At 40.7% G+C, this 13,017-nt stretch overlaps 2 protein-coding genes across 14 annotated transcripts in view; one reads left to right on the top strand and one right to left on the bottom strand.

Annotated features, from left to right (window-relative positions):
* Nucleotides 1-9,149, top strand: part of ARFGEF1 (ADP ribosylation factor guanine nucleotide exchange factor 1) — a 144,854-nt gene extending 135,705 nt beyond the window's left edge. Inside the window, exons 35-39 of one of the 2 annotated variants that reach the window (XM_032847874.1) lie at nt 1,559-1,698; nt 3,216-3,384; nt 4,739-4,877; nt 5,845-5,962; nt 7,665-9,149. In XM_032847874.1, coding sequence (XP_032703765.1) covers nt 1,559-1,698; nt 3,216-3,384; nt 4,739-4,877; nt 5,845-5,962; nt 7,665-7,829 — 731 coding nt within the window. In that variant the 3' untranslated portion in view covers nt 7,830-9,149. Of the gene's footprint in view, nt 1-1,558; nt 1,699-3,215; nt 3,385-4,738; nt 4,878-5,844; nt 5,963-7,664 lie in introns of those variants that run through there. The other variant, XM_032847875.1, reaches the window with a different exon arrangement.
* A 1,028-nt stretch (nt 9,150-10,177) lies between these two features.
* The window catches only part of CSPP1 (centrosome and spindle pole associated protein 1), a 156,045-nt gene continuing 153,205 nt past the window's right edge, over nt 10,178-13,017 (bottom strand). For 10 of the 12 annotated variants that reach the window (XM_032847880.1, XM_032847888.1, XM_032847892.1 and 7 more), the window contains 2 exons: nt 12,865-13,003; nt 10,814-11,022 (listed from right to left, as the gene is read on the bottom strand). In XM_032847880.1, coding sequence (XP_032703771.1) covers nt 10,814-11,022; nt 12,865-13,003 — 348 coding nt within the window. Of the gene's footprint in view, nt 11,023-12,864; nt 13,004-13,017 lie in introns of all 12 variants that reach the window. The other 2 variants (XM_032847884.1, XM_032847893.1) reach the window with 1 other exon arrangement.

Here is a 13,017-nt window from a genome sequence, read left to right as displayed (position 1 = left end):
TGAGTCTAGAGTTAAGATCCTTACCCTCCACGGACACCAGAAAGCAGAGAGAGGTCCAGCTTTGCCCATTTGATCAGAGTGGAGCCTCGTCAGCCATACTCTCAGTTCACCCTGCTTCTCTTCCCACCCTTAGCACCGGATGTTAGAACTAATGAGGACACATCCTGTCAGACGTCAGCTGACACCCAGCTGAACTGCCAGGAGTCTCCTGCTCTAGGAACTGAGTTTTAGGACTTGAATGGAGGAGGTGAAGGAATGACTGATACGTGTCAGCTCTGACTGAGGTAAAGGACTAGGAGAAAGACACTGAAGAGGAACAGCTGTGGGACTTGTGGCTTCCTTCTTTTATTTATTTTTTTTTTTTTGATATGTGATCTAGTAGTAAGTATTAAATACAACAGCATTTCTGAAAACTACCTGGAAAGGAACCTTTATTAATGAACGACCTCAATAAGAATAAATTCATGTGACTTGTTTTGCTATCCCTACAACATGAATTTAAGTTCCACAAATTGGTGCCACAAAAGGGAATTTGTACTAAAAACAAAAGCAGACTGAAGAATTCTAAGTCATCCAGTGCTGAGCCAGTCGTTGCCCTAGAGTGGTAAACAGGCTGCTCCCGTTGGGCAGTCACCTGCCTCTGGAAAGCTCACTGGAAGAGCTGGCCCTGACATTCCAGGATTGAGGTATGACCTTGGGCCTCCCTTGGAGCCACATGTCAGCACTGCTCTTGCAGCATCTCAGTAGTTGAGACCTCTTTTCCTACCTTGTGCTTCAGCATTTGCTTAACTGGGACGGTCAGGGAAATATGAAGTTCTTCTATGAACATGGCCTTATGGGTTGGGGGATTGTCAGAAATATCTTGTTGAGCAGATTCGTTTGGGCTAGAGGAATTAGCTGTGTTTCATCTTGTCTGCTCAGCATGGAGAGCATTTTGTTACTTTGAAATTTGGTTAGTTTTGTGATCATGTACTTAGCATAACTTTTTATAGATTTCTTTGTTTATGGATACATTTGAAAAATATAGTTCGCTACAGTTTTCAACCTGGATCCAAATGAAACGTGTGCTCTGGTTAACCCTCAGTATTACCCCATTTGTCAGAATTTGTGGCTGTCCCTCACTTCCTTTCTCACAGATCTGGTTCCTGTTGTATTCTTTTGGTATAGGTTTTTGTATTACTTACATTCAAAGGTCAAACGAGTTCTAGTAAATGCTACTAAAATCTTAGCTTTTAATCCATTTGTTACATTTTATCAAAGAATAACCTAAATCTTATTTTAAAAGTTGTAGTGGGACCTTTTTGAACATTATTTACTGTTTTAAGTCCTTGGGAATATTTTTGTTTATTTAAAAAATTAATTTTGTAAGGCTTTTCTAAAAATTGATTACTTTTTTATTGAGTAGTGCTTATGTGCAAAAGCAGTATGTCCTCAGTGTGAAATGTTCAGATAACCTTCATACATACAAATATTTCCTTAGCATTGTAATGTCATAGAAATTATAAAGGATTCAAAATAATTTTTGTTTGCATGTGCATTGGGGTGGGTTTCCTCACAGAATTTCCAGAACAAAAATTGTTTGCCGCCCTGTTGATTAAATGTGTTGTGCAGCTGGAACTCATCCAGACTATCGACAACATTGTGTTCTTCCCAGCCACAAGTAAGAAGGAAGATGCCGAAAACCTAGCCGCCGCACAGGTACAGACATGGGGAGAATGGCTGCTTTTACAAGTTGAGGAGGAACTTAGCTTTCACAGTCTGGACTTCAGAGCAGAGATCACATTAGAGATTTCATTCAGGGGCCTTCATCACAGAAATGTCATTTTAAACCATGGGACTGAATGACATGCCCTAGGCAGTAGGTGTGAACAGCTGAGAGGAGCGTCGCCGACCGGCACCCCGGGGCTTCCGTGGTTAGAGCTCCTAGTGATGAAGCAGCTGGTAAAGAGCCTGAGAATAAGAATCGATGAGGCAAGGGGAGAGCAAGAGACAGTGGTATCCTGGAAGCCAAATGAAGAAAATGTTTTAAGAAAGATGTGATTCTCTGTCAAATGCTTAGAGGGCCAAGTAATATTTCATCTGAGAATCACCTTCTAGCAATTTGGTAGACTTAGTGACCTTGACATGTGTTTAATTGTAATGTTGGGGACAAAAGTATTATGGAAATGGGTACAAGAGAGGAATTGGAAGCAGCAAATATTGTTAATTCTGTCAAGGGAAGTTTTGCTGTAAAGAGGTACAGAGAAATAGAATAATTGCTGAGGAGGATGGAAGGGGTCAAGAGAAGGGTTTGCTTTGTATTGTCTTTAAGATCGACAGTATTGCAGCATTTTCCCTGATGAGAGTTCTCCAGGGAAGAGAGAGAACTGAATGTAGAAGACCAGGGCACTTGCAGAACAGTCTTTTTGAAAAGTGAACGGGGATTGCGTCTAGTGCCAGCCCATGGGGGGTTGTCTTAAATGGAAGCCTGGGCTGCTCTGCATTGTAATAGGAAAACAACTAAGTGTGTTGGTTATTAACACAGGAAGGTTGGTCCATTTGCTGTTGGGAGTTTGTGGGATGTCTCTTCTGATAGAGATGAGAAGAAAAATTATCCACCAAATGAGGCTGGGAAGAGAGTTCTAGATACATAGAGAAGGGAAAACATGAGTTAGTCGTCCGGGAAAGCAGACTAGGGCAGTGCAGGATTGCTGGGCAACACCTAGAGCCCACTGGTTTAAAACCAGTCTGTTTTCTCCAGTCTGTTTATTGTGTGGGTGTAGATGTGGAGTAGGTGGTTTTGCCAGCTAATTAATGTAAAAAGAGCGAGGGATTATGCAAGAGAATAATTATAACTGGAATGCATGGAGTCTAAACTGGTTAAGAAGAGAAGACCTAAGTTGGGGAAGGAACAGGAAGGGCTGTAGGCTCAGAAAGGAGAAGAGCTCCTGGAGTCAAAAGATAGGAGGAGGGAATTGGAAAGATAGCAGGTGGCCCTTGATGACTAGGATGCATGGAAGGAAGATTCTGGAAATGCAGTAACGAAAGATGGACCTCTCCCTATTTCCTGTTGCGATAAAAGAGATTAAGTTCTGTGGCTTGATCGTAAAACTGATCTTTGAGGAACATTGAGCTCTAAACTTACTAAAATTTGTGAACATGTCTCTGTGTATGTGTGTGTGTGTGTGTGTATAAAACACACACACACATGTGCTGTGGTGGTTTGTTTTCCAAAGAGAGATGCTGTGGACTTTGATGTTCGAGTTGATACACAAGATCAAGGAATGTACCGCTTTTTAACATCACAACAACTTTTTAAGCTACTGGACTGCTTATTAGAGTCCCATAGATTTGCAAAGGCATTTAATTCCAACAACGAACAGAGGACTGCTCTGTGGAAAGCAGGTAAGTCGCACAAGTTTTACATTTTAATGTTCACCATTAACACTTATGCACCAGAGGTGTACATTTATCAGAATTCATTGTTGTATAATTCGGGTGTATGCATTTTACACTATATGAACTTTTTACCTTAATAATAGTAGGAAGGCAGTCTACCAGCCAGAACTTTTATTATAGTATATAATAATATGTATATAATATATACTATAATGTGTAATATAAGCTACTGCTAGGGGAAATTTGTTTCCCCCTTGTGTAATCATCTGTTACTTGATTTGACTATTCATTTTTTTTTTCATGTTGTTCACCCATTCTGGGCCTCCCTGTCGATACCGTCAGCATATAAAAGGTGCCCTCTTATGAGAAAAAGTGTGTAAAGGTCCTGAACGTGACATCCTTCCATATGTATTCAGATGACATCTCCGTGCTTATCTGGGAATGGCCATACCTCAGAATGGAAGTGGATATTTTGAGGGAGGGAGGCATATTTTTTAACAAGTTGGAAAATTTTAAGTATAATTTAATTATATAAATATAGTATATAATTAAGTATAATAATTAAACTGACATCTGGTTTTCTACTTAAGAAATAGTTATTTGGCACCTCAGGTGAAAAAGAGTGCTGGAAGAGTGAGCGGCAGCAGAATATGAAAGAAAAAAGAGAGCTAATGTTTATTGAACATCAAACTCTGTGAAATAGTGTTGGATACTTTATATTTGCGTATTTTACTTAATCTAAAGTGATTGTTCAACTCCTAATTAAGCCCATGGCTTTGCTCTTCCTCTTCCCTGTACAGCCTAACTTCTAGGAAGACTAGTCTATATTCATGTTTTCCCCTTTATTCAACCCAAGTTGTTTCTGCCATTCAACCAGGACCACTCCTGCTAAAGTCACCAGGTTCCCTGTTTCCATATACATTGGGCCCTTCACCATGCTGGTGGCCTTTTGAAACCTCCTCACTCCTGAGAGGTCTGCCCCTGTTCATCCAAGAGCCTTCCTGTAAGCTGTACGGAGCTTTCAGGTGCAATTTCATTTGAGGAGTTCTGCTTTCCCAGGCCAGCATGGTTTTGTATGTCATATTCCGCCCTCCCCCTGCTCCCCAGCGTGAAAGAAAGGACATTTTAAACCTAGAAATCACCTCCTACTTGGGCCTCCAGTCCACTGACCTCCCCCACAGTCTCAAGGTGTGCCTTCTCTGAGCAATTCCTGTCCCTGTGGGCCACCTCAGGGCAGCACTGCTTTGTAAGCAGCAGATGCCGCAGCTGAATGTACACAAAACGTGCCTTCGTACAAGGCTTTTTGTCTTTCTGTAAGATGCCTTCCTAAATTAATCCTGGAAACTTCCCTTTCCTGCAGGCTTCAAGGGCAAATCCAAACCTAACCTTCTGAAGCAGGAGACGAGCAGCCTTGCGTGTGGGCTGCGCATTCTCTTCCGGATGTACATGGATGAGAGCCGGGTTAGTGCCTGGGAGGAGGTCCAGCAGAGGCTTTTAAAGTAAGACTCTTGGTTCAGTTTCTGCCTTTGACCCATATGGCTGCATGGTACAGAGTAGGAAAGGGCCACTAGGTTTGTACTCAGGCCAGAGTCCACATCTCAGTCCCGCTGCAGGACCATGCAAATAGCTTGGGGCCTAAGGAAGAAATTGTGAAAATTAGATACAGTCCTATAGATGGACGCACTTTGGCACATTTGCTGACATGAGCAGATCGTGTCTGTTGTTACTGCTATGGGACAGGAAAAAAGTTTTCTCCCTTAAAATTTAAAACTTCGGAGATTTTGGGCTTTTTCATGCCACAGATAACTGCGTTTTTACGAACAGGTCATATGTGAAAGTGAAAACCTGCCTGCATTTAGTTTGAAAAAATATTTGGAGTTTTGTTAGTGTTACCTTTTTTGCATTCTTTTTACTTCATGACAGCTTAAGATTCTGTTCTTTAAATTTTAAACTCATGCTAAGAATGAAATATGCCATTCAGAAAGAATGCAGTCTTCTTCATTGTATCTGCATATATTCTCAGGGAATAGATGTTCTCAGAGACCAATTAAGTACATTTTAGAACTTCAAGAGATGACTTTGTCCCTGTTTCCCACTTTACTGATGAGATTTTTAAGACCCAGAAGTGTCTCATCTTCGCAGTGAGTGTAGGGAAGAGCCGCCCCAGATTTCAGCCCTGGTTTCTTAACACCAGGCTTGTACGTGTGCTGCTGCACAGGGTCTCTGAAATTCAATGGAATTTTCAGAAAAATGCGTTTCCTGATACATTGCAATGGTTTCTTTAACGTCTGGTTTTCTTCTCATTTGAAAAGGATACGTTTATGTTGACACTCTACTAGTGTTAGCAGATAGACTCTTAACCAGTTCCTAGTAGTCCCTCCCCGCCTCGTCCAGCTGTTGTTTCTCTGTGAACGCCTGTAGCAGCAGGTATGCAGCACATGTCAAAGTGAGCCTTCTCTGTTACAGTGTCTGCAGCGAAGCCCTAAGTTACTTCCTTACTCTAACGTCAGAGAGTCATCGGGAAGCCTGGACTAACTTACTGCTTTTGTTTCTAACTAAAGTTCTAAAGATAAGCGACAATAGGGTAAGTATGAGATGTCTTCTTCAGCCCAGCATTTCTAGCCTGACCAGCATCATGCTCAAGCGGGAGGCAGGGGTGCCAGCTTGCAGACCCGAGGCTCAGAGGTGAATCCAGCAAAGCGCAGGCCATGGTGCCACTTTGTCCTGGACCACGGTGGCCCCTTTCCTCATGGGTGTTTGTCTTCTCCCTCCTCACCCTGCTTTGTTGTCTAAGCAGTGTAGGGGATTCAGTAAAGAAGGAATCAGAATCCCTTTGGGACACCCTGAGAAGCTTCTGGGTCTCCCATCCTGACCCCTGAAGTCTCTACTGCTTCATTTTGAAAACTGCCATCCTGCCCAACCTCTGGCCCTATACTTTGTCCTCACCAATGCTGTTTCTGGGTCTGAGGCCTGTGCTCCAGGCTTCAGCCACTCCTTTGGCATATTTATCAGTTCCATGTAACACAGGGGCCCTAGTGAATGGGCCATAAACTCATTTAAGAATTTGAAAGCAGGGACGCTTGGGTGGCTCAGTTGGTTAAGCAGCTGCCTTCGGCTCAGGTCATGATCCCAGCGTCCTGGGATCGAGTCCCACATAGGGCTCCTTGCTTGGCTGGGAGCCTGCTTCTCCCTCTGCCTCTGCCTGCCATTCTGTCTGCCTGTGCTCGCTCGCTCTCCCTCTCTCTCTGACAAATAAATCTTTAAAAAAAAAAAAAAGATTTGAAAGCAGTAGAAATGATGATCAATTTAAAAATACGCAACTAAATACATACAACTAAATATACACAACAACATACGCAACTAAATACATACATTCATATTTTTTAAAATACGCATTTCCCTTTTTAAAAAATACAGCAACTTGTAGCTCATATACTTGGAAACCAGTTGCTGTGATCCCTGAATTGGTTTAAAAGTGCCTAGTGAGGTAGCCTGAGATTGGGGTCAAGATGGGTGTCACTCGGTGTTGAACAGATGTTCATCCCAAGTCATGTGCTCTGGTCTACATGCATTTACCTCTGACTCCTGGGCTGGATAAAGCTTGGAGAAGTGACCTAAGGCATCAGCAGCTGTGTGGCCAGGAAGGCCTCCAGACCCCAGTCTGTCTGGTTCCACCACGGGCTTCTGTGCCACCATCGATCATACTGCTTTCTAGTCCCTCATTGGGTGTGGAGAGCAGCAGAGAGAAAACAGGCAGGCAACTTGTATTCAGGAGATTGAGGAACTCCAGCAAAGACGACCACAGTACATCAGTTAAACTATAAATGTGGAAAGTCTGATCTCTGCCTGGAGATTGCAATTTTATATCACAGTACTAGGTAGAATTTTCCATAAAAATTCAAATTTTCTTCAAGAAACAAGATTTCAGTAACCGATAGCTTATTTAAAAAAAAGCCTCAACTGTGGTTCCTGCTTGTTTTCTTACTTACGCTTATTACCCAGGAAAAGCAGTGATACTAAAAGTTTGTCATAAGTTTGTGAAGGAAATATAATGGGAAATGTTTTTCAAAATAAGGGTAGGTAATTGAATAGCGTTTGAGTGAATCTTCTGAATACCCCTTCTTCAGTTCCATAATCAATACGGTCCCTGCTTTACGCAGATGCCTTTCCTCTGTCTTCATTGATCAGTGCGGGCCCCTGAAGGAGTTTAACTGAAGGCATTTGAGCTACTGTGGTTTGGAATGCAAGCACTGCTAATGGAGCAATTTCTTTCCCTCTCTCCCCAGTTTAAAGCTCATGCTTCATTCTACTACCCTCTCTTATGTGAAATTATGCAATTTGATTTGATTCCTGAACTTCGTGCTGTTCTTAGAAGATTTTTTCTGCGAATTGGAGTAGTTTTTCAGATATCACAACCACCCGAACAGGAACTTGGAATAAATAAGCAATGATGGCAACTCGGTATTTTTCTGTTGGCGTTTACATCCCTCCGCTCTTTAAAAGGACCTTGGAGCTGAGGTTTCCTACCTGAAAAACGGTTTCTCTGAATTGCAGTGTTTGAGGGTTACCAGTAAAGATGCTTAGAACTGTAACTCAAACTTGCAACGCTCCAGTCCCTACTTAGTAGTCGTGGATTCTGTTTGTCATGTTGGGCTCATGTTGAGCAGGAAGCCTGTTTCCACAGTGTCCGCTTGTGTTCATGTGTCCTCCCCTGTCCTTGGCAGCAGGGAGAGCCCCATATATTTTCGGCAGGTGTGGAAGTAAAACTTTACCCAAAGAACTATAGATGTAAAGATCTGAACTTCTGCAGGAAGTACAACTCAGGAGAGCTGTATTTTGAAGGATAAAATGTTTATAATTGGGGGGTGGGAGGGAGAAGAAATTATTCATGGTAAAGATATTTAGCAACTATGGTATTCTTACTCTGAAGATTTTTGCACACTCAGGCTATCTGAGATACTGGTAATCATCCTTCTGTGAAAAATGTACAGAGATGCAGGTCTGTAATATAAAAATCTTAAACATTATATAGTTCTTCCTGCACTGTTTTATTTTAATTTCTTTATTTTCTTATTCATTTGCTAAATACCTATAATATTTTGTCAAATGCACTAAACATTTGGGTTGAACTTTTTGTCTTTTTTATTTTGTGGGGGTTTTGGTTTTGCCCTTTTTTGTGGGGGGTGAAAAATTTGAGGGTTTAACATGCCCAGAAAGCTGTTGTGGCGGACACTTGTCATGACCAACAACAAAAAAAAAGTAGAAAATACTCCTACTGACCTAACTACCTGTAATATACTTCTCTTAGGGCTTCTAAAGATGAGCCATTAAAATAGAGTTGATCCTTCGTGGACCGAAACTTGAATCACTGCAAAATGAATCTAGGTTGCTGTCACTTTCTTTTTTCTTTTGGGTGGCGGGGCTTGATGTAGATTTTACTCTATGTACAGAATTTAATGTTGAATATGTTAAAATAACAAATCTGGCATGGTTGGGGGAGTTAGATTTACTGGAAATGTATTCATACTGTGAATTGTGCTCTGATGGTTAAAAAAAGACAAGATTGTCAAGCATTCCGTATTAACAGTGGATGTAGAAAATTTTTTCAGATGGATAAAATGTATATGGTACAGATGTAAAGTTTTCTATGTAAAAAATACTGTACAACTTTCTGTACAATATTGATTCTCATCTGGCATATTCTAATCAGGTTATAGGTCAATAAAGTTTTTGGATTATTTCATCAGTGCAATCAAAACCTGTGTAATCTACAGCCCCATGTTTCATTGATTCTTTGTTAAAAGCTGAACAATTTAGGAATATTCTTGGCCAGAACTACAAATTCAGTGTTCTTTAGTTCTGGTATTTTTCAGCTTTTGGCATTAGGGTCATGTTTTCTCAGCCATAGGTTATTCATAATTAAAATTATATAACCCAAAATAAGGCTACACTGTGTGAATGCTAAGAGAGCTGAAGTCGCTTTTGGGGCAGTTTGTCAGGGGGGCATTGTGTGTCCTAGGAGTTGTGTGATACTATGGCATTGAACAAAAAATGGAACATCAAGATAATGATTGTGTTTAAAAATAGAAGTGTTCAGTCTTTGCTCTCATACCTTAGATGAGTTACTGAACAATGCATTTATAGGTATACCATATTTACTACCCCCAAGACAGCCCCATGCAAGCCCAGCTGGATGCTAGATAGAGCTGGGAGTCACCTACCTTCGTAGCTGGGAACCACCATGACCTTCCAATCTATCTGATGGGAAGTGTTTCAAATGACCTGGTGGTTTGTTATTTTGTGGTATAGTTTTAGGACCCTCCCTACAGGAGACAGAGGCTTTCGTGATACTTTCAAATGAAGATATAAGAGGAAAAATCTTCACGTAAAAGAACAATGATTAGGTTACAAAACAGAGTATAAAATATGCATAGCTAAAATTCAAAATGGAGAAATTTCACACTTGTAGTAAACTTGTCTACACTGTCTGCCATTAGTTCCATTAGTGGAAATGTACAAGAAGGAGTGCCTGGGGGTGTTCTCAGCCATCATAATGCTAAAGACCAATGAATTATTTCCCAGGTTTTGATTTAATCTTTACTTTTTTAAAGGTACCAGTTATGGAGTGATTAGGAAGACTTGACTCACTTATCCAAGGGTCCGTGGTGGCACAGCAACAATTCTAGTCTCTGTCCTTGGACCCTGGGTGGTCCTGTCTTCAACTTCTAAAACACCTTGTCTAGAAACCTCAATTCCAGTTAAAATAAGAAATTGACATTGATAATAAAAAATAATTTCTATTGAGTAGTTGTTAAGTCATACAAATTAGTAAACATAATGCCTTCATTTGCATAAACAGAGGCAAAAAGATGTATTTAGTGTATGGCTTATGGGAATAAAATCAGTTATGACTACCCCATCATTTATACTGAATGAGTAGCTATAAAAGACATGGAAATAACTAGCACATTTGATTCATTACCTAGCAACTGAAATACTCAGCTACAACCAATGTATTTATTAAATGAATTATTTTGAATAGCGTTACCAATGGCAAATGTACATACAAGCATATTCAGGTTTTACAGTATTGTTAAGACACTTGTTTTATTCACCTTATCTTACTGACAAGCAGAATTTAAAATAATGCACATATGGTAGTTGATTCCAAGAGTTCATTACCCCCCCAATTTATGGCAAAATTATGCAAAAATAATTCTGTATAATTCTACATTATATAAATTAATCATTGCCTTTTATTTATGTACAGAATATATACATCTTTATTATACATCATCATGGGGGAAAAACACCTTATTTACAGATGATACTTGTGTAAGTAACAGGGCCCAAAGTAGCACACGTATTATTAAAGGTTCTGATTTGACATTCCTTTCACCTTAAAAGGCACTGCTGGGTCCAGTACAGATTTATTTTAACCATGGGCTGTAGACAGGCCCTGCCAACTGTAAGTGCCTGGTTTTCCAGGAACTTGCTGCTCCTCCTGGTTCAGCTGCTCGGCCATGAACCGTTTCAGCGTTTCTGAGGTGCCTGGGCGGAGCCAGGGCTCAGTGGCTACAGAGTTTGATCCATCATCCCCCACATGCTTCATGTCATCGGGGTCAACCAGTGAACTCTCATCGTCTAAAGGAGGCAAGAGGGACATGACTCAGGTAACACTGGTGGCAAGGAGGTGAAATGCACACAGATCTCCTTCCTGTAATTTAAGCCATTCCAGCCCTGCATTTCTCCACAGGATTATGTTCTACAAAGTAGTCTTTTGTCCAGGTCCCTCATTTAGAGTTAGGAAGAAAACGGTCAAGTGAATAGGTGACTCCGTGGTGCCAACACCCACAGGGATTCCAAAGACAGCAAAGTAGAGGGCGATAAACGTTAAGCTGACTGCAGAAGTGTATGCAACCTTACAAAACTTTTAAATTCAGCAAAGTTTTAGAAACTCCAAACCTGTTACCGACGCTCTAAGGAGAGGAAATCCTTTTAGGAAAGCACTAGACAGGTAGACAGGAGATGAAATTACATCCATTCTTGTACCTAATCTAAGAGGTTGTCTACTCCATTAAAAGGTAGGTCCTTAAGTTTCATTCTTTAATTGAATATACTCAACTATCTCTGTATTTTACTTATTAGATATACTAGGAAAATCTGTCTTCCTACCCTGTGATGTCATTTTTTTTTTTTAAACATCTCCCGGTCTGTGAAGGATTAGCCCAGCAAAGGGATATGTGCAGTCAATTTATAAGCAGTCACTCCACATCGTACCAAAAAGTTCCTGTTTGAAAGGACAACGTTAAAAAGAAGTTTAGAAGCTGAAAACCTCTAAGAGGTACTTTAAATGCTCTGCTTTTCTCAATTTAAATATATCCCTGTTAAATATTAATCACCCTTACTGGTTCTAAAAGAAATTTAAGAATAGGCAATCCTCAGTGCAGAGTTAAAGAACTGTTTTCCCACTGGTCCACATTTTTTCAGGTACAATATGAAAAGTACTGCTCCATCAGTTTACCATATGTGCTGGCATTTGATATGGAACTGCCACCCGAACATACGGTACCCTGACTGCTAGAGATTATAGGAGTATAGTTTTAAATTTAAATGAAGTGTTAAAGATAGGAAGACTGCTATTAGGATTATTGTATGTAGCCTCACAGACTAAAGGGAATTGTCCCAGAAGACCACTGTACTGTTCACTAAAACTAGTACTGAGGGGTTCACTAGCTGCCTAAGGAATCATCCTGCTGGTCACCCAAACGATGAGAGACCATGAAGCCCTAAGGAAAACACTAAACTTTGGCTTCTGTTCTAAAAAGAAACATCAACCTGGGGCTGCTTTGCTTTGTCTATGGCATTGAAAGCCAAGCAAAAAAGTTTAAAAATTTGTTCGTAGTACTGTAAATTTATAATAGATGTGTTCTCTAAAGACCTCGAAGTTGTCAAATTAGTTTCTAATAATTCCTCACTTCGGTAAGGGGAGTGAGATGCTGATACTAACCAGCATTTTCCCTGCTGAAAGCAAAGAGAGTCTGGATATATGTAATAAAAATTTCATCGGTTTAGAATCCACTCAAGTGACGCCTGGGTGGCTCAGTGGGTTAAGCGTCTGCCTTCATTCAGCTCAGGTCATGGTCCCAGGGTCCTGGGATCAAGTCCTGCCATCAAGGTCCTTGCTCATCAGGGAGTCTGCTGCTCCCTCTGCCTGCTGTTTCCCCTGCTTGTGCTCTGACAAAATCTTTAAAAAGAAAAAAAAAAAAAAATCCACTCAAAAAGCATACCCTCTCTGGTAGAATGTGATGCAAAATTGATCTGGAATCCAGGTTTTCCCGGATAGTGTCTGTGGTTTTAGGCCTTACAACTCAAAGGGATTTCAAAATTCATTGCATCGTCCCCCAGCCAACAGGGAAAACTTCCTTGTAAACAGGTTTGAGTTCTTACAGAATGTGCTGTAGTCCCTTAAGACTGGCCATTTACCTGTATTAATCGGTTTATTCTGAAATTCATTCAGTTTTCGCATCCGTTCCTCATTTTTCATCCTAAGCTGATCAATATTTATACTGGACACAGATTTTAAAGAGAGACCATCTGGTGGCATATTAGGATGACTGTTATCCTGTAATTAGAAAA

The sequence above is a fragment of the Lontra canadensis genome, unplaced genomic scaffold, assembly GCF_010015895.1.
Source record: "Lontra canadensis isolate GAN:19392208 unplaced genomic scaffold, GSC_riverotter_1.0 scaffold195, whole genome shotgun sequence".
Taxonomy (NCBI): Eukaryota; Metazoa; Chordata; class Mammalia; order Carnivora; family Mustelidae; genus Lontra; species Lontra canadensis.
This window is presented reverse-complemented; position numbering and strand designations above follow the sequence as displayed.